General features: G+C 44.2%; 1 protein-coding gene across 1 annotated transcript in view; it reads right to left on the reverse strand.

Annotated features, from left to right (window-relative positions):
* Positions 1-25,569, reverse strand: part of GNB5 (G protein subunit beta 5) — a 92,470-nt gene extending 66,901 nt beyond the window's left edge. Inside the window, exons 1-2 of the mRNA XM_040342691.1 lie at positions 25,405-25,569; positions 17,713-17,824 (exon numbers count right to left, since the gene is read on the reverse strand). Coding sequence (XP_040198625.1) covers positions 17,713-17,824; positions 25,405-25,530 — 238 coding nt within the window. The 5' untranslated portion in view covers positions 25,531-25,569. The remainder of the gene's footprint in view (positions 1-17,712; positions 17,825-25,404) is intronic.
* Between the last annotated feature and the right edge of the window lie 783 nt (positions 25,570-26,352).

Below are 26,352 nucleotides of genomic sequence, written 5' to 3' on the forward strand. Positions count from 1 at the left end.
GATACCAACCAAACAAAGATTTGATTATTGATTTTCTCAGTATATCCAAGTCTGTGTTCCTTCCACCAATGTGGAGCCAGTTGCTATTTGGAACTGCATTTGGAGTAAAAAAAAAAGGAAGTTACGGTATATGTTTCCTTTGTCAGTTGATTGGATTTAAGTTTGTGCAAAACAATTAAGTCATCCTGAATGGGAAAAATGCCCACAAGGTAGCAGGTCATGACTTCCTGGAAGAATCTATTCATTGCACAAGACGTGAAATAGCCGGTCATATGTTTATTGTGATGGTGGGGTAATAGCGGTCACTACTGCCTGGCAAATTAGCTGAACCCAAGTGCAGAACAAGACAAGAACATTAATCTTGTGAAACTCTGATTTATGACTTTGAGACAAGCTATGATGTTTTAGGCTAAAGTATAAAAACAAACAGCAGCACACATAGCATTCCAATCCCCACATCTACTGATCAGCCATTGTGTTGTTATAGTGGAGCAGCTGAAATGCTTCAGTGAAAAGTGGGTTTAGCGCAGGTTCATCATTGATTAAAATACATCAATACTTTATTAGGGATAGGCTGCATAAAACATTTAGATATCATAAATGGCCACTATTTATACTGTATATAAATATTTAAAGTGTTACTAAACCCACAACATTAAAATCAGTCTTTACATGCAGCAAAGCATGCTTGTTATACCCACTGTGGGACTTAAAGGGTTAATCATCTACATTGATTAAAAAATCTGTTTGATCCTGTCTTCTCTGATCCTCCCCTTCTTCCACTGTCCCCAATCAATCTCTGGATAAGACAGAGTCTTTGGAGTCAAGCTGCGCATGCTCAGTGTGGTGTGTATTGCTAGAGAGTTTTTTATTTTTCTTGGGAGGGTGCATGTGCTCAGCACAGGGCCAATCAGCACTGTCCAAATAGAGGGTCAGGGGTCATGCAGCCTCTTAGGACAGTGAGAATAAAATGAAAACTCCTATTAAAAAGGGTTTAACAAGACACCGATAGAAGTCACGACTGATAAATACTGTTGATGAAAAGGGGTATATTTACTAATTGCATTTCCATGTTCTGTGTACTGTGGGAGAACATATACAGTGAATGTAGGGACCTGGGTATAGTAACACTTTAACCACTTGCCGACCGCCACACGACTATTTACGTAGACAGAATGGCACTGGCAGGCAGATTGGTGTACAGGTACGTCCCTTTAAACCTGCCTGTCAGCACGCGTGCACGCACCCACCGCGTGCCTCGCAAGTGCAGCCGCAGGTCCCAGGAACTCGATGTTCCCGGGAGTCCCGTGATTGCTGTCGGCAAGGGCAGAACAGGGGAATGCCTTTGTAAACTTTGTGATCGGGAACGGTCATCAGTGATGTGTCACGTGTAGCTACACCCCCTAACAGTAAGACCCCTTTCACACTGACACGTTTTTCAGGCGGTTCAGCGCCCTGCAGGCTTCAATGTGAAAGCCCAAAGGCTTTAACACTGAAGCGGTGTGCTAGCAGGACCACTCCAAAAGTCCTGCTAGCCGCATCTTTGGAGCGGTATAGGAGCGGGAGTTTACCGCTCCTTCCCATTGAAATCAATGGGAAACCGCGGTAATACCGCCCGCAATGCGCCTCTACAGAGGCGCATTGCGGGCGGTATTAACCCTTTTTCGGCCGATAGCGGGGGTTAAAACCGCACCGCTAGCGACCGAATATAGCGGTAAATACGTAGCCCTAAAAATCGTGCCGCTATGCCGTCACCACACCTCCACTGCCCTATGTGAAAGGGGCCTAAGAATCACTTCCTAAGGAACACTTAACCCCTGCAGCACCACCTAGTGGTTAACCCCTTCACTGCCAGTGTCATTTTTACAGTAATCAGTGCATTTTTATTCCACTGATCACTGTAAAAATTACAATGGTCCCAAAATGGTGTCAAAAGTGTCCGATGTGTCCACCATAATGTCGCAGTCCCAATAAAAATCGCTGATCGCCACCATAACTAGTAAAAAAAAATTATTAATAAAAATGCCATAAAACCCTATTTTGTAGATGCTATAACTTTTGCGCAAACCTATCAATAAATACTTATTGTGATTATTTTTTTACCAAAAATATGTAGAAGAATACGTATCGGCCTAAACTGTGGAAAGAAAATGTTATATAGTTTTGGGGGATATTTATTATAGCAAAAAGTAAAAAATATAGATTTTTTTCAAAATTGTCACTCTTTTTTTGTTTATAGCGCAAAAAATAAAAATCGCAGAGGTGATCAAATACCACCAAAAGAAAGCTCTATTTGTGAGAAAAAAATACATACATTTTGTTTGGGAGCCACGTCGCACGACCGCGCAATTGTCAGTTAAAGCGAAGCAGTGCCAAATCGCAATAAGTGGCCTGGTATTTGACCACCAAAATGGTCTGGGGCTGAAGCGGTTAAGATTTTTTTTTTTTTTTAGAAAATAGTATTTTATGTGGACTGGTACATGAGACATGAGAGTTGGGGCTGTCATATGGTTTTTAAATGTATGTTCTGGATATGGTGTTTCATATAAGATGGTTGGCTATACTGAAATATTCAAGAGACTTTTTTATGGGGCTTATCTCTACTAATAATTATAATAAGAATATCTCCAACTGATAGATTTTATGGAAACCAGTAGATTACATAATAGACTCATTCTTTATCTTGTCAGTTATGCATGATCTTTAATCAGCTGCCACCCACAGTGTGTTGGGAATTGTTGTTGATAGGTCCCACTTTATTATTGCATACTGTCTCCTATTTCTCCGCCTCTTTGTTTTTGTACAGGCACATGATGTCGCTCATCAAATGATGCTCATCTGTACCAAAAAAAAAAACAGTGGTGATCAAATTCCACCAAAATAAAACTCTATTTGTGTAAAAAAAAATGATATCAATTTCATTTGGGTGCATGTTCACGCAATTGCCAGATAAAGTAGCACAGTGCTGAAAGGCAAAAAATGCCCTGGTCATGAAGGTGGTTAAGAAAGTTTCATTGTAATTTTCTTTCAAAATCAAATCAATATTATTTTGATCCATTGTGGCGGGGACTTTAACCACTTGCCTACTGGGCACGTTTACCCCCTTCCTGCCCGGGCCAATTTTTAGCTTTCAGAGCTGTCGCATTTTGAATGACAATTGCGTGGTCATGCAACACTGTACCCATATGATATGTTTATCATTTTTTTTAGACAGATAGAGCTTTCTTTTGGTGGCATTTAATTGCCACTGGGTTTGTTAATTTTTGCTAAACAACCGGAATAAAAAACAAAAAAGTTTTTCTTTGTTTCTGTTATAAAATTTTGTAAACAAGTAATTTTCCTCCATCACTGATGTGCGCTGTGGAGGCTGCAGTGATGGCCACTGATAGGCTGCACTCATGGGCATGGATTGGGCATCACTGATGGGCATGCATTGGGCATCACTGATGGGCACTGATAGGTGGCACTAATGGGCACTGATATGTGGTGCTAATGGGCACTTATAGGTGGCAATTATAGGCGAAAATGATAGGCATCACTGATAGTCACTGACAGGCAGCACTGATAGGTGTCACTGATGGGCACTGATGAGGCTGCACTGATAGGTGGCACTAATATGTGGCCCTGATGATCAGTGTAGATGTCCCCTGTGTGGATTTGCCGGTTATCAGTTCTCCTCTCCTCACACGAAGGCCTCGTACACCCGACCGAGTTTCTCGGCAAAAACCAGCAAGAAACTTGCTGTGAGATATTTTTTTTGCCGAGGAAACCGGTCGTGTGTACATTTTCGTCGAGGAAACTGTCAAAAAACTCGACGAGCCAAAAAGAGAGCAAGTTCTCTATTTCCTCGACGGGAATGGAGAAACTTGCCTTGTCGAGTTCCTCGACAGCCTAACAAGGAACTCGACGAGGAAAACGATGTGTTTCGCCCGTCGAGTTCCTCGGTCGCGTGTACGAGGCTTGAGTCAGTGTGAGGCGAGGGATGCTGATAACCGGCAAATCCTGTTTACACTGTGATCAACTGTGATTGGACACAGCTGATCACATGGTAAAGAGCCGCAGTGATTGGCTCTTTACCACGATCTGTGATCAGCTGTATCCCAAGGACACAGCGATCACAGATGCCTGCGGATGCATGCCGCAAGGGGCGCGTGAAAAGCACGAACATGGGAGGACGTCATATGATAAGAAAAAATGCATTTTTGCTTAAACATGATTGGATGATGGAAGTCAGCAGAGCTTCACTTCATTTACTAAGCTCTGGGGAAAATGTACATGTTACACTGCATCTGAGCACCACAAAGCAAAGTGCTATTTTATTATTTTTTTATATTCAAACCAAACTCCTCCATCCATCCATGTCTTTATGCTTTATTTTGCTGAGCAATCACTTTGAAAAACTTCTGGCTGCGGCCATCTTGAGTAAGGGCAGATGATTCGTGTAGTATTTACTCCCTGGAATCTATCTGCACTTAGCTCAGGCATGAAGGCAGGAGAGTCTGCTTAGGTTCATAGCCGGTTACCTAATGTACATGTGCAAAGCGTGCTGCGCCTTCTAACTACCTTGGCGGCGGAGGAAGGAGAAGAGGGGCTGAACTTCCTGCAGCAAGGTCTCCCCGAAGTGGGAATGGGTACCTTTCAAAAACAGGTACCCCCCCCCCGACAAAAGGTGCCAAACGTGTTACCGGAGGGGGGGGGGGGAGAAAACAAGCAGAGCTTCCCCTTTTGGGTGGAGCTCCACTTTAATTAAAAAGTCAAATATAATACGATTATAAATACAAATATATATATATTTTTTTTAAACTGTCATTTTCGGTTTTGGCCAAGTGCATCCTGAATTTTTGGTTTCGGCACCAAAATTTACATTCAGTGCACCTCTACCTTTTCGGTCAAGAGCCTTAGACAGAAGCTGCCCAAAATGCTGGCTTCTGTCAGATCAGCTGCTGTTATGTCGGCCAGTTTCTTTTGAACCAGCCGATGCCGGCTGACATTCAGCCCATGTGTACAAGGCTTTAGCCAAACATTTGTGTTAAATAGGTGGGGGCAGGAGAAATAAAGTAGCCAGGGATGGACTGGCCATTGGCACCACAGGGAGTTTCCCGGTGGGCCGATGGCTCAGTGGGCCGGCTTCAGTGACAGCGGACTGGGAGTTTCTCACTTCTGCCTAATCTTGTCCCATAAGCGGGGGCACCAAACTGATTCTTTGCCCCGGGTGAAATAAAGTCTAGCTTCTAGACATGTGCACAGCAAAAAAATTCGTTTATTTCTGTTTCGTTTCTGTTCGTTTATCGTGATTCGTAACGAGTCGTAATTTCGTAAGACGTTAGTTATCGTATTCGTACTCTTTAGTATTTTCGTAACACTCTTTTTTCCGTTTCCGTTTTTTTCTGTTAGTTTATTTTTCGTTGAATCGAGATTCGTATTTTCGTTATATTTTGTATTCTGCCGCGTTCGTATTTTTAAAATGATTTTTTTCGTTCCTTCGTTTTTACGTTAGTTTAATTTTCGTTGTTTTGCTATTCGTATTTACATTATATTTTCCATAATGCCGCATTCGTATTTTCGTAAGAAATATATTTTCGTTGCTTTATGATCATTCGTATTTTTCCCCATTCTCGTATTTTCGTGTCTAATTTCCTTTGATTGTAAAAACGTACTTTTGTAGATTTTATTGCATTCGTAATTCTGTTAGAATACATTTTACGTTTATTCGACACACTCCTCATCGTAATTTTGTCATTCGGATTTTACTGTGATTGACTTGACTGTCTTAGTTAGCACACACACCCTGTCTAGAATGAAGTCTGACGTAGAAGAAAACTAAAATATGTCAGATATTACAAATACAAATCTAGAAATGAGATGCACTGCAGTCTAACACAGAAAAAGACACAAGGAGCCAGGAGGTAATGAGAAAGAAGCTCATTGGGGGAAGGAACAAACCTCTTCAGAGGAAAGGGACAGCGCTCAGTGGCTATTGGTCAATGTCCAGAAATATTTCAGTACTAACGAAAGCTAATTTACATTATTTCGTATTTTCGTTGTTTTCATTTCAGTTTTCCGAAGATTCGTAATTTATTTTTCGTTAGTTTTGATTTTCGTTTTTTAGTCTTTGTTCGGCATTTCGGTTGTTTTCTTTTCGGTCTTCGAATATTAGTACGTTTGCATTTTCGTTCATTTTGTTTTTCGTAATTATTATTTTTTTTGGGTTCGGTATTTTCGTTGTTTCTATGTTTTCGTTTCTTTCATCTTTCGTATCTTCGTTGTTTTTCATATTCGTTATTTTGAAAATATCGTTATTCGTTATTAATTGCGCTAAACCGTTCGTTCATTCGTATGTTAACGAATCAACTAAAATAACGAAAATTGACGGAAACCATATTCGTAACTTAAAAAATTGCACATGCCTACTAGCTTCCCCACTGGTACTGCCTATAAGAGTACCAGTACCAGCCGTTCTACTCTAATAAAGTAAAACGGCTAGTGGCTAGTGAAGGGGGAGAGGGGGCTTGGGTGGCCGGGGGGGTGCGGGAGTTGTCCGGCCGCTGTGGGAGAGACCTGTCAAAGTGGGCCAGTCTGGATGAAGTCCAGGGCCAAATTTTTGTCACAGTCCAGCCCTGAAAGTAGCAGTGACTGCTCATCACAGGACAGGAACATAGGAATAAAGAAGTTTCGGAAACCATCTCATTAATACTACTCCCAAAGGGAGGTAGCCAGGAGTCATGGACAGGACCCAAAAGCCTCATACACACGATCGGACTTCAATCAGACTTTTCCGTGGATTTCGCTCCGAAGGGCGTTGTCCGTGAACTTGTTCTGCATACACATGGTAGGGCTTTTTCAGCCAACTTTCACCAAATCACGTGGTTTTTCAGCTCTTTACCTTCACCATGTGGGCAACTTCTGCTATTATTGTCTGATCTTTAGCATTGGTTCGGAGCATGCGTGTTTGTACTTTGGACTTTAGTCCGATGGACTTGTGTACACACGATCGGATTAGCCTCCATCTGACATTCGTTGCCGGAAAGTTTGTCTGTTTGCACAGCGAACATTTGTCCGATGAAAAACACAAAAAGTTTGTCCGATGGAGCGTACACACGGTCAGATTGCCTGATCAAACAGGTCAGTCGGACATTTGTTGTCAGATCGTGTGTATGGGCCTATAGACGTACAATAAGATCTAAACAAAAAGAGCAGGCTTGTGTGAATAGGGAAGAAAAGAGAGAATATATGTGTGTATATATATATATATTTACTGTATATGAGGACAGCTATGTGACAGGTTATGATTTATCCCTTCTACATACCAGAATTATCTCTTTCACACCCAGCTGTTGAAACACTTGGCTCACCCCTCTGTTACATAACTATGAAATGTTAGCGATGGGAATTATAGGAGGTTCTGTAATCCTGTACCAGTTTACACATTATTAGACATGCCCAGACACAAGAGACGGAAAACAAAGACACACAATCCATCTGCAGCATCTGCTCCCAGTGTTTGGAGTGTGTGCTGAGTAGGCCTGAACTCTATGATGACTTGGGCCTGTGAAGTTATGGGGCCATGCATGACTGCTCTTCTTTTCACATGATGTCATCTCACATACATTCCGGGGATTTAACTGAACTTCCTTTATGATGGTGCAGGAAACTGTCAGGAGTGGCATGTGTCACATTAACCACTTGCCGCCCGCCAATGACAAATTGACGTCGGCAAAGTGGTTGTAATGCCCTGAGTGGACGTCATATGACGTCCTCAGGATATTGAGCCGTTGCGCGCCCCCCGGGGCGCGCAATCACGGCGATCGTTGTTGCAGGGTGTCAGTCTGACACCCTGCAACACCGATCAAGGTAAACAGTCTCTCACGGAGACTCTTTGCCACGTGATCAGCCGTGTCCAATCACGGCTGATCACGATGTAAACAGGAAAAGCCGGTAATCGGCTTTTCCTCACTCTTGTCTTTCTGTGCCCATCCATGCCACCTATCCGTGCCGCCTATCCGTGCCCATCCGTGCCGCCTATCCGTGCCGCCTATCTGCGCCCATCTGTGCTGCCTATCCGTGCCCATCTGTGCCGCCTATCCATGCCGCCTATCCGTGCCGCCTATCAGTGCCCATCCGTGCCGCCCATCAGTGCCGCATATTAGTGCCCATCAATGGCACCACATCAGTGCCACCTAATCGGTGCCCATCAGTGCCGCCTTATCAGTGCCCGTCAGTGCAGTACCATCAGTGCCCATCAGTGAAGGAGAAAACTTACTTATTTACAATGTTTTTTTTTACGATTTTTTTCGAAATTTTCAGTAATTTTTTATTTTTTTTTGCAGAAAATAAATATCCCAGAGGTGATCAAATACCACCAAAAGAAAGTTCTATTTGTGGGTACAAAATGATAAAAATGTTGTTTGGATACAGTGTAGCATTACCGCGCAATTGTCATTTAAAGTGCAACAGCGCTGAAAGCTAAAAATTGGTCTGGGCGGGAAGGTGTATAAGTGCCCTGTATGGAAGTGGTTAACATAAGGTGACCAGATATTTAAAATGAAATCCGGGGACACTTTTTTTTTCTACTAGTAATGGCAGCAATCAGCGACTCTCTGCCCGTCGCCCGCCTCACAGTCTCTCAATTATCACTCTCCATGCCCCGGCTACTACTGGGTGGGGAGCGGAGGAAGATCACTCCACCAGGGAAGGCAAGGAGATAAGCAGGCAGGTGGCTGGCCGGGACTTGAGCCAAGGCAGAAGAACGTGCGAGCGGAGCTGAATGGGCATGCGCCTGAAACTGAAGAAATATTCCCTCCGTTCTGACCAGCACATGATCATCAGAAAGGGGCACAGATAATGGAAAAATGTAGAAAACTGCTGCAGATTAGAGACAGGTCTGAATGTACAGGATTTACAGGAGGTATAGGATGTGAGAATAATGTACTAATATATGGCCAACTTAAGTCAAGGACTGTACTCTGAGGTAGAGTACTTGACGTAAAGTGCCTTGAAAAAGTATTCATATACTTGACATTTTCAAATACTTGACATTTTCCACATTTTGTCACGGTACAACCAAAAATTTAAATGTATTTTATTGGGATTTTATGTGATAGACCAACACAAAGTGGCACATAATTGTGAAGTGGAAGGAAAATGATAAATGGTTTTCATTTTTTTTTTTACAAATAAATATGTGAAAAGTGTGGCATGCATTTGTATTAAGCCCCCTTACTCTGATACCCCTAACTAAATTCTAGTGGAACCAATTGCCTTCAGAAGTCACCTAATTAGTAAATACAGTCTACCTGTGTATAATTTGGTCTCAGTATAAATACAACTGTTCTGTGAAGCCCTCATGGGTTTAAACCTTAGGCCGGGTACTCACGAGCAAACATGTACGGTGAAACCGGTCCGTCGGACCGTTTTCACCGTACATGCCTGCCAGAGGGCTTCTGTACGATGGTTGTACTAACCATCGTACAGAAGTCCGCGCGTAAACACTACGCGGGGCGTGTCCGCGTCGTCGCCGCGACGATGACGCGGCGACGTGGGCGGGCCTGCCATTTAAAGGCTTCCACGCATGCGTCGAAGTCATTCGACGCATGCGAGGGATGGCGGGCGCTCGGACATGTACGGTAGGTCTGTACTGACGACCGTACATGTCCGAGCGGGCAGGATTCCAGCGGACGGTTTTAAAACACGTCCAGGAATATTTGCCCGCTAGGGAAAAGGCCCGGCGGGCAAATGTTTGCTGGAATTCGGCCCGCTCGCGCCTACACACGACCGAACATGTATGCTGAAACTGGCCCACGGACCAGTTTCAGCATACATGTTTGGTCGTGTGTACGGGGCCTTAGTGAACAAACATCATAATAAAGGCCAAGGAACACACCAGACAGGTTAGGAATAACGTTATTGAAAAGTTTAAAGCAGGGTTAGGTTATAAAAAAAAAATGCCAAGCTTTGAACATCTCACGGAGCACTGTTCATCCATCATGTGAAAATGGAAAGAATATGGCACAACTGCAAACCTACCAAGACATGGCCGTCCACCTAAACTGACAGGCTGGACAAGGAGAGCATTAATCAGAGAAGCAGCCAAGAGGCCCATGGTAACTCTGGAGGAGCTGCAGAGATCCACAGCTTAGGTGGGAGAATCTGTCCACAGGACAACTATTAGGCCCCGTACACACGACCGAGTTTCTCGGCAGAATTCAGCCAGAAACTCGGTCGGAGCTGGATTCTGCCGAGAAACTCGGTCGTGTGTACACTTTTCAGCGAGGAACCCGTCGAGGAACTCGTCGGGCCGAAAAGAGAACATGTTCTCTATTTCCTCGTTGTTCAATGAGGAAAGTCAACCCGCCGAGCTCCTCGGCGGCTTCCACACTGAACTCGCCGAGGAACTCGATCTGTTTGGCACGTCGAGTTCCTCGGTCGTGTGTACGGGGCCTTAGACGCGCTGTTCACAAATCTGGCCTGTATGGAAGAGTGGCAAGAAGAAAGCCATTGCTGAAAGAAAGTCATAAGAAGTGTCTTTTGCAGTTTGCGAGAAGCCATGTGGGGGACACAGCAAACATGTGGAAGAAGGTGATCTGGTCAGATGAGACCAAAATTGCACTTTTTGGCCTAAAAGTAAACCGCTATGTGTGGCAGAAAACACTGCACATCACCCTGGACACACCATCTCCACTGTGAAACATGAGGGACCACTGAGGCTACCTGAGGCACGGAGGGATTCCGTCTCAGAAGAGGGACAGTCCCGCCAAATGAGGGACAGTTGGAATTATGCTATTATGGCTTCATGCACACTGGGGCTCCTATAAACACTTTTCTCCTGGCAAGAGAATGCCTCATACACACGGTTACATTTTTTCTGACTGAAAAAAATGCCTCTAGTGTTGAGTTTTTATTCTTGTTTATGCTGGAAAACTCCTCTCTGAAAGCATTTTTTTTTGCCCCTGAACACTGCTCTAAAATATGCTCGTAAATGACAAAATGCACATTAGATAAACCAGTATTTTACAAATTTTTTCCAGTCAAGGCACCCTTTAAAATGATGGTCAGTCTTAAGGCACCCCATTATAAAATGTAAAAAACAATTCTAATAGCGTTAAATAACGCAGCAACATCCACATGTAGGACACCCAACATTAGAGGTGATTTATTCTTCCAAAGCAAATACACTTTTGCACACTGGTACTGACTAGTATTCCAATGTTTCTGATTCTCCCTCCATTTCTCTCCATTAGTCAGCTAATGTCACCCCAGTGCTGAGGGAGAGGGACACAGGAGGGTCAAACATGGATGCTGTGGAGGCAACAGACATTTTCCTTCTTAATTGATGACGTCATTGGTTGTTAGGATGCCAGTGTTTAGAAAGTTATAATGATGCATAATAAAAACCTGTGGCTTTATGTAACTAAAGGGCAGGCTTGATTCACCTGCTGGCTTGTATACTGTTTTTGATAATTTTTTTCAAACTTTTTTTATTAAAGCGGAGTTCCGCTTTTTGGAATCCCCCCCCCCCCTCCGGTGTCACATTTGGCAACTTTCAGGGGGGAGGGGGGGAGCAGATACCTGTGTAATACAGATATTTGCTCCCACTTCTGGGCATAGATAGCTGCAGTATCCGCAGCTATCTACGCCACGTCCAGTGTCTACCCTGCCCCTTCCCCGCTGTCTTCTGGGAGACACACAGGTCCCACAAGACAGCTGGGACCATTTATATCGCACAGTGCGACTCGCGCATGCACAATAGGGAACCAGGAAGTGAAGCCGCAGGGCTTCACTTCCTGATTCCCTTACCGAAGATGGCGGCAGCAGCACCCGAGAGCCGAGGGACAGATCGGCTTTGGGTGCCAACATCGCGGGCACCCAGGACAAGTAAGTGTCCATATTCATCAGCTGCAGTATTTGTAGCTGCTGATTTTTCCCCAAAAGCTTTTTGGCTGAACTCTACTTTAATATGAATAAAAAAGAGACAAAGTTCAATAGAATCATTATGCATAAAGGCCACATAGGTCAGAACCCGAAATAGAGTACAACAATGTTACAATGATATCATCACCCCAAACATAATGAGAAAACAAATATAGTGTGGATACTTGCAAAGATTAGAAGGTTATTAAAGCTAATACAGTACAACCCAAACCCAACCCAAAAACGAAAAAGGGTAGGGTGGTATCCCACCCATATGACCTCACACCTTAATAAAATTTAGATCAGGGATAAGCCCCAGCTGGAGAGACTTTTTTAGCCTAGAGGTGGAAAGAGAGGGAAGAAAAAAAGAGAGTGAAAGATAGAAAAAGAAGCCCAGGCAGAAGACCCTGCTTAACCACTTGCTGACTGGCTCACACCGATATATGTTGGCAAAGTGACATGGGTGCGCAAAACGAGGTACCGGTACTTCACTCCGCCATCAGCGTCTAGCGGGCGCATGCACGCCCACCATGCACCGTGGGTCCCACGGACTCAATGTCTGCCGGTGGCCCGCAAACGTGGCACGGAGAGGCAGAACGGGAAGATGTAAACAAGGAAGTTCTGCCTAGTAACATGACAGGGATCTACTGTCTACTGCTCCCAGTGATCGGGAGCAGTGATCTCTGTCATGTTCTAGTGAGCCCATCCCCCTACAGTTAGAACACACCCAGGGAACACACTTAACCCCTTGATCGCCCCCTAGTGTTTAACCCCTTCCCTACCAGTGACATTTACACAGTAATCAGTGCATTTTAATAGCACTGATCGCTGTATAAATGTCAATGGTCCCAAAATAGTGTCAAATGTTCCAATCTGTAGGCCGCTATATCGCAGTCATGATAAAAATCGCAGATCGCTGCCATTACTAATAAAAAAAAGAATAATATAAAAAATGACATAAATCTTTTCCCTATTTTGTCGACGCAATAACTTTTGTGCAAACCAATCAATATGCGCTTATTGCGATTTTTTTTAACCAAAAATATGTAGAAGAATTCATATTGGCCTAAATTGAGGAAGAAATTTGTTTTTTATATATTTTTTATGGATAATTATTATAACAAAATGTAAAAAATATTGTTTTTTTTTAAATTGTTGCTTTTTTTTTGTTTATAGCGCAAAAAATAAAAACTACAAAGGTGATTAAATACCACCATTTGTGGGGAAAAAAAGGACGTCAATTTTGTTTTGGTGCAATGTCGCATGGCCGCGCAATTGTCAGTTAAAGCGACGCAGTGCCGTATCGCAAAAAAGGGCTTGGTCAGGAAGGGGGTAAAGCTTTCCGGGGCTGAAGTGGTTAAGGTCCTGAAGGGATAAGAAAAAAGGTAGAAAGTATAGAGAAAGAAATAAAAGAGGTGGAAGAGAAAATCAAAATTTGACCTCTAAAGTGTCACTGCCGAAGAGGAGCGCCTGAGAGAGGAAAGGAAGCCAAAAAAAATGAGAAAAGTTACAAGTTATAAATCTATATTAACATATTTAGCCCAAAGATCCCATATTTTCCAAATCCAAGGCACAGAGTCAGTGAGCCTACTTGCCAGGTCTACAATAAGCAGTATCCAGGAAACTTTGCACCTCAACATAGCACTATGAACTGAGGGACGCTTCCAGGATCAAACAATGGCAAGTTTGGCGGCCAAGGAGTTTTTGATACATTTTTAGGCATTTTACCAAGGCCCCCCTGAAGAAGCCTTAACCTGGTTGAAAAAGGCTGAGATAACCTAAAGCTGTTTTCAGAGGCATAAAAAAAATCAGACACTTTTAAAAGCAGCATTTTTTGAGGCCGGAAAGCAGCTTCTATAACACAACCTAAACTGCATCTTTGCAAACACATTTAGGCAGGCCAAGCTCTTGGACATTTTTTTTTTCAATTAGCCAGAATATTTATTTATTCTGGCCATTGAAATGAAAAAAAAAAAAAAAGAATAAAACACTGAAGTGCTAAACACACCTTGTTTTACTTTGGATAGTAAATGTTTTTTACTGCCAGTAAATACTTTATACAGCCCACTTCCTGTTTCTTGTCTGGTAGAAAGCCTGGGCTTATGACATCATGCACATCTCTCTCTCTCACTCTTGTGAGAGTTTGCCAAGAATGGAGTGGGGGATGAGTCATAAGAGGGCCAATGAGAGCTGCAGAACTGGAGGTGTGCCTATGTGTGTCTGTGTAAATCCAGGAAGGAAACCGGCAGCAGCTTTGGCTGCCCACAGTTAAAATGGCTGCAGCGAGACTGAGGCCTCGTACACACGATCGAGGAACTTGTTGGAAAAGACACATCGTTTTCCTCGACGAGTTCCTTGTTAGGCTTGTCGGGGAACTCGACAAGCTTGCTTTGTGTACACACGGTCAAGACAAAATCTCCTCGTTCTCAAACTAGGGTGACCACATTTCCAAACTGACGTTCAGGGACACGCCCCTCTCACCTTCCCCAAAAAAAGATGAGGGGGGCGGGGATAATATAGTCTCGGGATTGATGGGGAATTCCGCGGCGGGTTATTTGTCAGGTGAATATGCCACTTGCAACCAGATGCAGTGCCACTTGCCACCCATAGCCTGCCACCAGAGGCAGTGTTTCTATCACTCCATCTGCATGAGCCGCATGCGTAGAAGGAAATAGTGGCATCACTATCTGGAGAGTGAAGATCACACCAGTCTTGCTGCTGGGTGCCAGAGAAGGAGGAGGTTCCGGGGTGGGTGGGGACAGCAGTGCTACACTAGGCGAAGGCCTTGCTCCTGGTCTCACTGTCTGAGAGTAAATTGTCACTGGTTGCAAGATGCCAGGCAGCGCTGGCCCTAGCAACCAGTTCTGGAAATTTAGTTATTAGTTATTAGGGGGTTGCTGTGTCCTCTTTTTCATTCCGGGACATTGTATTGTACCAGAATGAAGGTGCCCGGGACCCAGGACAGACATGTCAATTGCGGGACAGTGGGCACCCTATCTCAAACGCGGTGACGTACAACACATACAATGGCAGGGGAAGTTTGATTCCACTGGCACAACCCTTGGGGCTGCTTTTGCTAATCTCTACTGCGTGTTAGGCTCCATTCACATCTAGGCAGACAAATTTGCGGCGTTTTGTCCCGCGAATTGCGGCGGCAAATATCGGCGTTTTGTACCGCGATTGTCCGCCTAGATGTGCCCCTCTATGGAGATGGTTCCCGAAAGCCACCTGAAAAAAAGGTCCGGGACCTTTTTTCAGGCGGCAGGCGTTCGGCGTGGAGATGTGAACCATCTCCATAGAGGGCAATGTCTTTTCATCCCTCTGGCGGCAGCGGCAAAACGCCTAGATGTGAATGGGGACTTAAGTAAAAGTTTGGTGAGACACGATTTGCACTTTTCAGTCTGTTACAGCGTGACAAATGTGTTATCTCCATTACAAATGCTACTTTTACTCCCGTCTCATACTTTATTCTGAGCATGTGCGGGTTTCTTAGCATACACACCCTCGAGTTTCTCATCGAAAACCACCCCGTCGAGAAAATGGAGAACTTGTTCTCTTTTTTGCTCGTCGAGTTCCTCGACAGTTTTCTTGATGAAAAACATACACACGACCGTTTTCCTCGGCAAAAAAGCTCTCCCACCAAGTTTCTTGATGGATTCTGTCGAGTTTCTCGGTCGTGTGTTCGAGGCCTCAGTGGAGGGAGATTTCTGCAGCAAATTTGGCAAGCACAGAATCACAGTGTATATAAAATAATATGCAAAGTGGTTGGAGGGAAGCTTCAGAATGGCAAAAATGTTTTTATTACAAATTATGTGAGCAGACAGCAGTTCCTCTGTAACTCCTATAAATGCCTTTAATGGTTGATTTACTAAAGGCAAAATGCAGTTGCGCCAGAGCTTAGTAAATGAAGGGAAGCTCTGCTGACTTTTCATCATCCAATCATGTGCAAGCAAAAATGCATTTTTTTTAATATTCCTTGCACATGATTGGGTACTCTTTACAAAGTGAAGCTTTACCTCATTTACTAAGCTCTGGAGCAAGTGCAGTTGCAGAGGGAAACTGCACTTTGCAAATTGCACAGTCTGTTTGCCTTTAGTAAATCAAACCCATAGACTAACATGGAGGGGGATATAGAGGCAGAGAAAAAAAATCTCGAACGCCCGTACAAGCAGCTTACATGAGGCCTATTAGGTAGTGCATGAGCTAATAAGAATCAGAAGTCTTGTAGCTAGATTCAGTAAGAGCGCCGCATCTTTAAGGCGGCGTAGCATATCGTATTTACGCTACGCCGCCTTAAGTCAGAGAGGCAAGTACTTTGAGTACTTGCCTCCTAACTTACGGCGGCGTAGCTTAAATGTTGCGGGCGCAAGCGCGCCTAATTCAAAATAGGCTGAGGGGGCGTGTTTTATGTTAATATGCTTTCACCTGACGTGATTGACGTTTTTTTGGAACGGCGCATGCGCCGTCCGCCTACATTTGTGCATTGCGGCTAAGTACGCCGCACGGGCCTATTGATTTCGACGTGGACGTAAATGACGTAAATCTCTATTCACGGACGACTTACGCAAACAACGTAAAATTTTCGAATTTCGAAGCGAGAACGGCGGCCATACTTTAACATTGACTACACCTCCTAGGGGCAGCTTTATCTTTAGGCGGCCTATCTCTTATGGAAACGGCGTATCTTTACTGCGACTGGCAGACGTACGTTTTGTGAATAGGCGTATCTAGTGATTTACATATTCTACGCCGACCACAATGGAAGCGCCACCTAGCGGCCAGCCTAAATATTGCACCCTAAGATAGGACGGTGCAAGCCGGCGAATCTTAGATAGGTTTAAGTGTATCTCTGTTTGAGAATACACTTAAACTTAGGTCGGCGCAGATTCCGAGTTAGGTCGGCAAATCTACTGATACGCCGACCTAAATCTATGTGAATCTAGCTATTGGAATGTTGGCTTTCCCATACACTGGAATGAAGACACGTGTTTTGTGTATTCATTCCTCAGTACACGGGGAACTAAACGCAGGTACAGTGTGCAGCCCCATCCAGCCTCAGTCTGCCATAGACATTGACAGGCTGCCTGCGGCGAGGCCGGGTGCTGCACCTGTCCCTCCTGGGCACACTGAAGCTCTGGGAAGAAGGCACTGCAGCTAGATGTCCCATGTGCATAAGGCATGTTACTGATTTACTACCAGGTAAACGTGAAAAATATTGGGGTTGATTTACTAAAGGCAAACAGACCGTGCGCTTTGCAAAGTGCAGTTTCCCTCTGTAAGTGCAATTGCTCCTGAGCTTAGTAAATGAGGTAAAGCTTTACTTTGCAAAGAATATCCAATCACATGCAAGGAAAATAAGAAAAACAGAATTTTTGCTTGCACATGATTGGATGATGGAAGTCAGCAGAGCTTCTGTTCATTCACTGAGCTCTGGAGCCACTACAAAGTGCACAGTCTATTTGCCTTTAGTAAATCAACCTCATCAACAAGATAAAAGGGACGGCGAGATATTAAAGGAGTAAAATGTTGCATTCATGGGACAGACAAACGAATATGGGAGTACAATGTGATGGTAAGTGATCAGTTCTAGACTTTAATTATGATAATATATTTGATACATGGGCCCAGCGATGACCTTACTGTAATGTGATGAGAGAGTGACACCAGTCTGTCATGGGATGGGAAGATGGTGTCACACACAGCAGAGGAGTCCAGCTGCCGGTCTGTTTACAGCGCCCAGCTCTGATCACTCCCCAGCTGTGTCACACTCCAGATGTCACACTCAATACAGATTAGCATACGTACATTCAACATCATGCAGCTTGGCTCTCTCTTCCTCCAGCTTCCCCTTCAGACTCTCCGCTTCATTCTTCAGGGAGGCCAGGGTTTCATTCTCCTGCAAGCCTTCGGTTGCCATCTTGGGATAAATAAGAGAGAGAGGGTTGCAGGAGAGGAGGGAGGTGGAGGGGGTAGCAGTGTATGATGGGGATGGCTGCACTATCAAGGATGCTCTAGCAGCCGCTGCTTGGCTGGAGGCTCAGTCCTTTTTTTTTTTTTTTTTCAACATGAATAGCTTTATTTGGTTCTAAACAAAAGAGCACTGTATGTTTATAATTGTTACTTTTACTATCTTTCTCTTTGATTTTTTAAATACAACAATGTATCTTAGTGCTTTTTTTTAGAAATTTGTTTCTCTTTATGATGTTTTTGTTTTTTAATGCTATTCTAGGGAAAATGTAAGGAAAAGACCCCTTTCACACGAGGAGCTCGAAAACTGCCCATAAAATGTCGGGCGTTTTGCAGGACTTTGCAAGCGCTTTTGCAGCGTTAGCAGGGCACCTTTTTTTTTTTTTTACAGTCATATGATTTAAAATAACCATTTTGCTGCGCTTTTTGTGCGCTTTTGAAGCGTTTCCCATTTTCAGGACAAGTTTAAAGCGGGAGTTCACCCGAATTTTTTTTTTAACCTTAGATTTATGCTCATTTTGTCAAGGGGAATCGGGTGTTTTTTTTAAAAAACGAAGCAGTACTTACCGTTTTAGAGAGCGATCTTCTCCGCCGCTTCCGGGTATGGTCTTCGGGACAGGGCGTTCCTATTTGATTGACAGGCTTCCGACGGTCGCATACATCGTGTCACGAGTAGCCGAAAGAAGCCGAACGTCGGTGCGGCTCTATACGGCGCCTGCGCACCGACGTTCAGCTACTTTCGGAAAATCGCGACGCGATAGATGCGACCGTCGGAAGCCTGTCGGAAGCCTGTCAATCAAATAGGAATGCCCAGTCCTGCAGCCCATACCCGGAAGCGGCGGAGAAGATCTATCTCTAAAACGGTAAGTACAGCTTCGATTTTAAAAAAAACTACCTGATTCCCCTTGACAAAATAAGCATCAATCTAATGTTAAAAATTAACATTTCCGGGTGAACCTCCACTTTAAAGTGACACTAAACTCTGGTTTAAGAAAGATATATTCAAATTATGCAATCTTACGGGCAAGGAAAGCCCCTTCTATTGCTCTCAGCCTCCTCCAAATCTCCAAAATCTTGATTTGTTTTCTGCTGCTGTGATCTGATTTCCTGTTAGAGGGTGGCTACCAGGGGCTGACTGACAACTCATGGGGCCCCCGGGCAATAGAAGATTATGGGGCCCCTGGGCTTACAGATGGCCACCACGCCAGGAGGCAGTGCAGAGGCGGGGCAGCTAAAATCTTGGGATTTTCACATCAAAAGCATGTCGGTTTCGGACATTTCAGGGACAGATCTAAAAAAAAAACATCGATTTTTACATACTGTCCCTGGTTTTACTGAACCTGGCAACCCTGATGGGGCCCCCTAGTGGCATTGGGCCCTCGGGCAGTGCCAGAGTGACTCAATGGTCAGTCCGCCCCTGGTGGCTACTTTTGTTCTCCATGGTCCTACTGCTTGTAGGAATGTAGCCACCCTTTCTTCCTTTCTCCCAAGATGCACTATGGACTATGGGATATTTAGTGGGCATGGAGCAGTGCACATGACTGCAACTAATGTTAACCAAATAAACAGAAGTGAGAGGGAAAGGGAGAGGTTTTTGGAGCTAATGGAGAATGATACAAGGAGGCAGAAAAACACAGGAAGAAAAAGATAGATTACAGGGCATTAGGTAAGGTAGGGGTTGTGTATGGATTATATTTAGAGAATACGGATATCATTTAGTGTCACTTTAATGTGGGGTAATAAGGGGTAAACCCCCCAAGCAGTACTGACACACAAGGCATTAGCAAAATGTTAAACATTATTTTAATGCCTCGTGTATCCATTCTGCTTAGACTTTAGAAGAAGGGTGTACTGTATACCCTGGAAGCTTGTCCTGAAAATGTAAAGTGTACCTACCCCCTTGCACAATAACAAAAAAAAACATTGAAAAACCTATTCTTTTTAATAGGCCCTCTACATGCAGAGATACAGTATGCTGCTGATCTCTGGTAGATCTCTGGGAGGGACTCTACAAGCTTGTGTGTGCATACATGACATCTGCCATATTGCCTCCTGGGAAGTGTGATGTAGCCACCCCAGGAGCCATTTGCGTGGTGCCATGGGGTCTCTTTCAGGGAACTACCAGAGACCTGCAGTGTGCCTGCGCATGCGTTGGGGGTCTGTTACGCGCACACATGCCACAGGCATCATTGTCATGTCCCATAGACCTAGTAGAGACTCACGCTGTCTGTGCATGCACTGAATCTCAATAAACCACCTGGCGCCAGCGGCACACAAATATGTGGCCTCTCAGCAGGTGGGCCTTGATGCTACATCACAAAACCAGCTGTGCCGAGAGCACGTGTCCTACACGGTCCCGGCACAGTTACTGGAGGCTAACGGAAAGCTCCAGATTGCTGTTTGCGGTATGGGACCCCATACTGGGAGTGAGATGGTGTGTCCCTCTTACATGCAACAGTGACCGTATCCATTGACATGGGACAAAAGAGTTAACTAAACTACAGTCAAATGTACACAGTGCTTTGCAAAGGTCAAGGTATCCCATGTGCAAGTCAAGTGACCCTGTAAATGTGTCTAGCAGTGGAGGCAGCTCCATAAAGGGCACAGGGGCGCCACCCCCCTAATCCATGCCCCCGGCCCCTAATCTACATGCAGGGCACCGGATGCATGGATTCCAATAGGTTTTTTTTTAAGCACATGATTAGAGCCTGAGGCTCTAATTGGCTTTAAAATAGGGTGGGCTTGAGGTGCAGAGTACTGCGCCATGAGCCCACCCAGTTGTGTGACATTAGAAAATTAATATTCACTTCCTCTTTCTCCTCCCGGCTAATCAGGAAGGGGGTACTGAGACCCGATTGGCCAGGGAGTCTTAGGACTCCCTGTAAATTGGGTCCCAGGATCCACTTTCTGTTTGGCCTGTAGGAGAAGCAACGGCCCCCGACTCCTTCCTACAGCTTCTACCCAAGAAAGGAGGGATCAGCAGTGGCAGCGGAAAGCAGCAGACCAAGAGCTCAAAGTACCCACAGGGACAGCCCAGGCAGCGCTACACCCATCCATAGATAGAGGGGGGAAGGGGCTAGATTTGGCGGCCCCTGCCCCCCTCGCTCTGCTCAGCCATGAATTCAGCCAAGCAGACTGTGACATGGCTTATCACACTCGCGGTGCTGAAGTCCTCCAATAAGACGATATTCGACCCGGAGGGCTTCCTGCAGGCTTCCCTGAAGGACAGAGTGGTGCCGTGCAGAAGCTTCTGCCAGGCACCATAGACAAGGTAAGGGCAATCCTCCCCCCTGACATCTCCCTGTGACAGCTGGCCTGCTCCACACCAGCACTGCATGGGTTAAGGAACAGCACAATTGCCCCCCCCCCCTCACGGTTGTAAGGGGGTGTGAGTGAGGGCCCCCCCCCCAAAAAAAATTGAGCAGCAGCCCCCATTGGTGTCTAGCGTAGCCCAGAAAAAACGGGGTAGGCTGCTCAAGTGACCTTGCTTGGCACCCAACGAGGAGGAAAACATGGAAGACGTGACGACCACCCTACCTGCCTACCACCTTACAGGCTGGTCTAGTAACTTTTTTTTTATTTTATTTCAGGACAGGATGTTCCTCTATAGCTGATAGTGCAAATAAAAAAGGAGCTCAGACAGTACTCAACTGTGTTGCTGAACTTTAAAAAATGGTGTTTGACCTGAGGTAGAGGGCCCTTGACTTCTCTATTGTCCACATACGTCATTCACATGCTTACCTGCAATGCAGTGTTAAAACAACTGACCTCTGGCACAAATATAGAATAAGGAGAATCATTTATATTTCATGTTTTCTCCTTTTGCTATACAAATTGAAAGAAAGAGGTCAGTTACATTAAATCTTTAACTTGTTTGGGTGAACTGCTATAACAGAAAGGGTTCATAATGTAGAGGCTAAATCTGAAAGTGGTTTGAGTTTTTCTTAAAAGTAGTTTTAATGAGATGTATGTAGCAGGACTTACATCCTCTGCTTTTTTTTCTACTCTTTCTTGCTCCGTTAACTGTGCCCCAACAGGGCTGCCACATTCAAGTATGTGGCTGCCCCTGTGCCTGAACTAAACTTTAGCTGTAACAATTTACCTAGGTATTTAATAACATCTGTGAGTTTGAATATTGATGGACTGGCCCGCGATCTTTTACCCCAGTGAAAAGTAGCGATGTTACCTGTATTTAAGTCTGTACATAGCATCTACCGCCTTTCCCCCCGAAAATAAGACCTACCCCGAAAATAAGACCTAGTGCTATTTTCCAGGAGGGCTGCAATATATACCCTACCCTGAAAATAAGCCCTAGTTTGAAGTGCTTGTGTACTTCTATAATCCTCTCTGTTACAGCGGTGTGCAGTGTGCTGTGTCTTGGGGGATCTCTGCTCTGTAGTGTTCAGAACGGAGAAGACAGCTTGGGGCAGGCCATGGAAGCGCCAAGCGGCGATAAACGATAAGGGTAATTGTACTGCAGCAGCACCTTTTGCATTACATGATCCTTCCTTTTATGTTCATACTGGGTATTCCTGCATGGCAAGCCCGAAAAAAAGCCCTAGTGTGTTTTTGGTGTCCAAAATTAATATAAGACCCAGGCTTATTTTCAGGGAAATACGGTGAGTTGACATAAGGTACCTTAAGGCCAAAGCAGAAATTAATTTTAGCAGCAAGTGAGCCAGCAGCAGATTTTTGCATAGCTACTGATCAAATAGCAGCCTCATCACCAATATTATTTAGGTCAGTGCTAATGACTTAACTCTTCTTACACAGATAATAAATTAGCGCTGACAATTGGAGCACACTGTGCTTTTTATATAAATAATGTAGTAGAGCATTACAGCCAAGTTATCTTGAAAAACAAGATTATCGTGAGGGAACATTCTGTTGATTTAAAGGATTGCATCAAATTGTGCATTACGCTTAAGTGGATCTGGACTTAATAAGCGAACCCTCCCTACCCCATGGTCCCTGCTGTACTTACCTTCATGTGTGAAAAGCCGTCAGTGCCCACGCAGCTGGTGCAGCAGTCCAGGGATTTGAAATCAATGGAAAGGTGAACTAATACCGTACATCCTCCCCACCTCCCCTGATCCCCTTTCTAGTTACCTCAATGGGTGATGAGCTGTCAGTGCCCATGCAGCTCGTGCTGCAGTCCTAGGATTTGAAATCCCTGATCTTCTCCCTCTTCATCCTGCAGGTCTTCTAGGATGGATCAGAGCGATTCCAATTGATCAGAGCTGGCACAGAGCTTTGCTATGATCCATCCCGGAAGCCATGCAGAAAGAAGAGGGAGAAGAGCATGCATATTACAATCCTGGAACACTGCACCAGCTGTGTGGGCACTGATAGCTCATCCCCCATAGAGGTAACCGCAGAGGGGACTGTGGAAGGGGTGGGGTGAGAAGGATGTTAATTTACTTTTATATTTTTTCCTGGAAAGGTGAACTAACCCTTTAAGCAGTACCTGAAAAAAAATCCCTTTTGTCTTGGATTCGTCCTGAAAGGTTGCAGTGCCCTTCCTGGCATATAACTGTGACTAGGCACTCCTATGCCTACAGTCTGATATCTGTATATCTGCAGTATAAGGCCATTTAAGGCACTGTTCTCTTTGACTGCTATTCTTAAAAAAAGTTGAGTGAGATTTAGAGATGTCACTTCTATTCTGTTCACTGTTCTCCTTGCCGGAGAGGAAGCTCTCCCTGAGGATTTGCAGTGCAAAGATCTCCCTGCCATATTCATTCTGTGCTTCACCTTCCTCTCCTGATGCTTTTTGATTATTCCTTCGACATTCTTTAGATCACCAGTCATCAGGGGACAGTTCTCAAATGAGGTAGGAAGGCCATGTTTCCAGTGGCGGCTGGTGTTTTTTTTTGGCCCCCCCGCTGTCTGACGGTCGGCCTGGCACTTACCCCATCTAGGTGGGTAGCAGGTGGCGGGCAGCGGCTCCATGTCCTCTCCTCCATCATGGCGGCTTCCAGTGTGCAGCTCCCCCCCTCCTCCTAGGCATCCAATAGGATCGCTTGTCATTTCAGCCAATCAGGTGATGGGTCTCCGAACCTGCTTCCTGATTGGCTGGAAGGCGGATCAGTGTTACAATAGCGAATAGTCTTTGCATTCTCTGTGCCCGCTATTTTGAAGCCTAATCAGGTGCTTCAAAAAAAAACCCCCACTATTGTAATTCATGCACCCGGCGTCCTGCATGGGGGGCAGCGATGGATGGGGGGGGGGGGCAGTGTCCGTTCGCCCTTAATAGACCGGCTGCCCCTGCATGTTTCTTTTCCAAGGTCGCTGCCTCCACATAGAGATACAATACAAAACACTGCTAAATTCATAATAGGGAAATAATTAGCTACAAGGAGCCAACAGACAACTAGTCTTTAGTCCCCCCAGCTTGTCTTTTTTGGCCATAGTTAAGGTCCTTATTTTGAAAAAAGTGTTGCCTGTTACTGTTTTTTTTATATTACACTTGTTCACAACTGCACTTTTTAAGAATTTAAATAACATCCCAACAGTACTTTTTATTACTAAAAAATCATTATAGGTTTCCACTCTTTTACCCTAGTCATATATGTGACGTAATGCTAGTCAATCATGAATTACACCATTTAAAAAGATTTTTAATACACAAAGAAAAGACTTAGGGCCTGATCCACAAAAGGGATACGCCGTCGTATCCCTGTTTCTATCTATGGAACTGATACACAGAATCAGTTTCACATAGATAGGCAGAAGATCCGACATGTGTAAGGGACTTACACTGCCGGATCTTAGGATGCAGTACCACAGCCACCGATGGGGGCATTTCTCGTCGAAATCCAGCGTCGGGTATGCAAATTAGCACTTACGGAGATCCACGAAGCTTTTAAGCTTCGTTTTTTCTCCGTAAGTATTAGTTTGTTGTCGCAAAATTAGGGCTGCTTTTACAAAGTGTAAAGTTAGTACACCATGTAAAAGTAGACCCTTCTTTCCCGCGACGCTGTCAATTTTTTTTTTTTTTTTTTTCCGCCGCATCTCTTTTTTTTCCCGACGCAACTTTTTTTACCCGGCGCGATTCACAAAACTTGGCGTAACGTAATTTCGCACAATGCACGTCGGGATAATCGCGTCGGGAGCATACGCAGTATGCCCGGCGCGGGAGCGCGCCTAATTTAAATGGGACTAGCCCCATTAGATTAGGTACGCCTTGCGCCAGACGGATTTAAGTTACACCGCTCAAAATTTCTAGGTAAGTGCTTTGTGGATCGGGCACTTAGGTAGAGATTTTGCGGCGGTGTAACTTAAATGCCAAAAGTTAAGTTACGGCCGGTTTTTGTGGATCTGGCCCTTAATTCCTTATAATTGTCTATAGAAAGAAACTTTTAAATTGCAAACAATAGTTTAATCAAAATGATGAGATTTCTGTAAGATGTTATTCCTTCATAAGAATAATTATTATACTGAAAAGGTGTATAATTACATGTATGGCCGGCATTACTGTTGTTCAATAAATGGTTGGCATGTTATTTGACTTATACTTATTTACCGTACCAATTCCACACATAGTGAGCAGAGAGTCACGGGTTGAGCTTTGATGTAAATGGTCCGTAATGGTCTCTCCCGGCTGCATTTGGCACAGGGGCCAAAGAGAACAGTAAGGAAGGTCTGGTCACACATTGCTCAGGCCTCAGTAGAGCTGGAAGAGAAAAAGACAAAATAAGATCCCACCTCCTCCATTTATTTCCATAGCAGCTAATGGCTTGGAGACAATGGAGAAGCTCCAGGCCAGATAAGCTGCTTGTTTATAATCCCTGTTGGCTAATCCTATAGAAGCATATACAGTACTAGATTTTGTTATCCATTTTTGATGGTGGTAAACAATATAAGTAGACTAAAAAAACAAACTCTTTATAAGGTGCCACATGACCATTTCAGTTTCATTTTTTATTTAAAAAATTTGCATTGGATAATATTTACTGTTTTATCAGTCTATATACGCTAACTCTATACTATCTGTTCTATATTTCTGTAGGACCAGGAAATTAAAACACATGTAGCTAATATATAGATTATCTTTATGTATAAGATTACCATTTACAATTGTATATAATTATATTATTATATTATATATAAACAGTACATTGTTAGCCCTTTATAAGAGAAGATAGGTTGACCATTATGTGCTTATAATCCCAAAAATATGTGTAGTGATTAGTGTTGCTCACGAATATTCGTATTGCAAATATTTGGCTCGAATATGGCATATTCGAGTATTCGCAAATATATCGAATTTCGTGGCCAATATTCGCTATTCCGAATATTCGCATTTTTTCAATTTTATTTTTAAAACAGATCACATCCTAGTGATCTCCATCGACGTCTAAAAGCATTGCTGGTATGATTAGAGACACTGGGCCGAGTAGCTGAAGCGATCATTTTATATTGCCGAATATTCGCAATGCGAATATTCGGCAATAGGAATATTGCGTGATTATTTTC

This window comes from Rana temporaria, chromosome 3 (genome assembly GCF_905171775.1).
Source record: "Rana temporaria chromosome 3, aRanTem1.1, whole genome shotgun sequence".
Classification (NCBI taxonomy): Eukaryota; Metazoa; Chordata; class Amphibia; order Anura; family Ranidae; genus Rana; species Rana temporaria.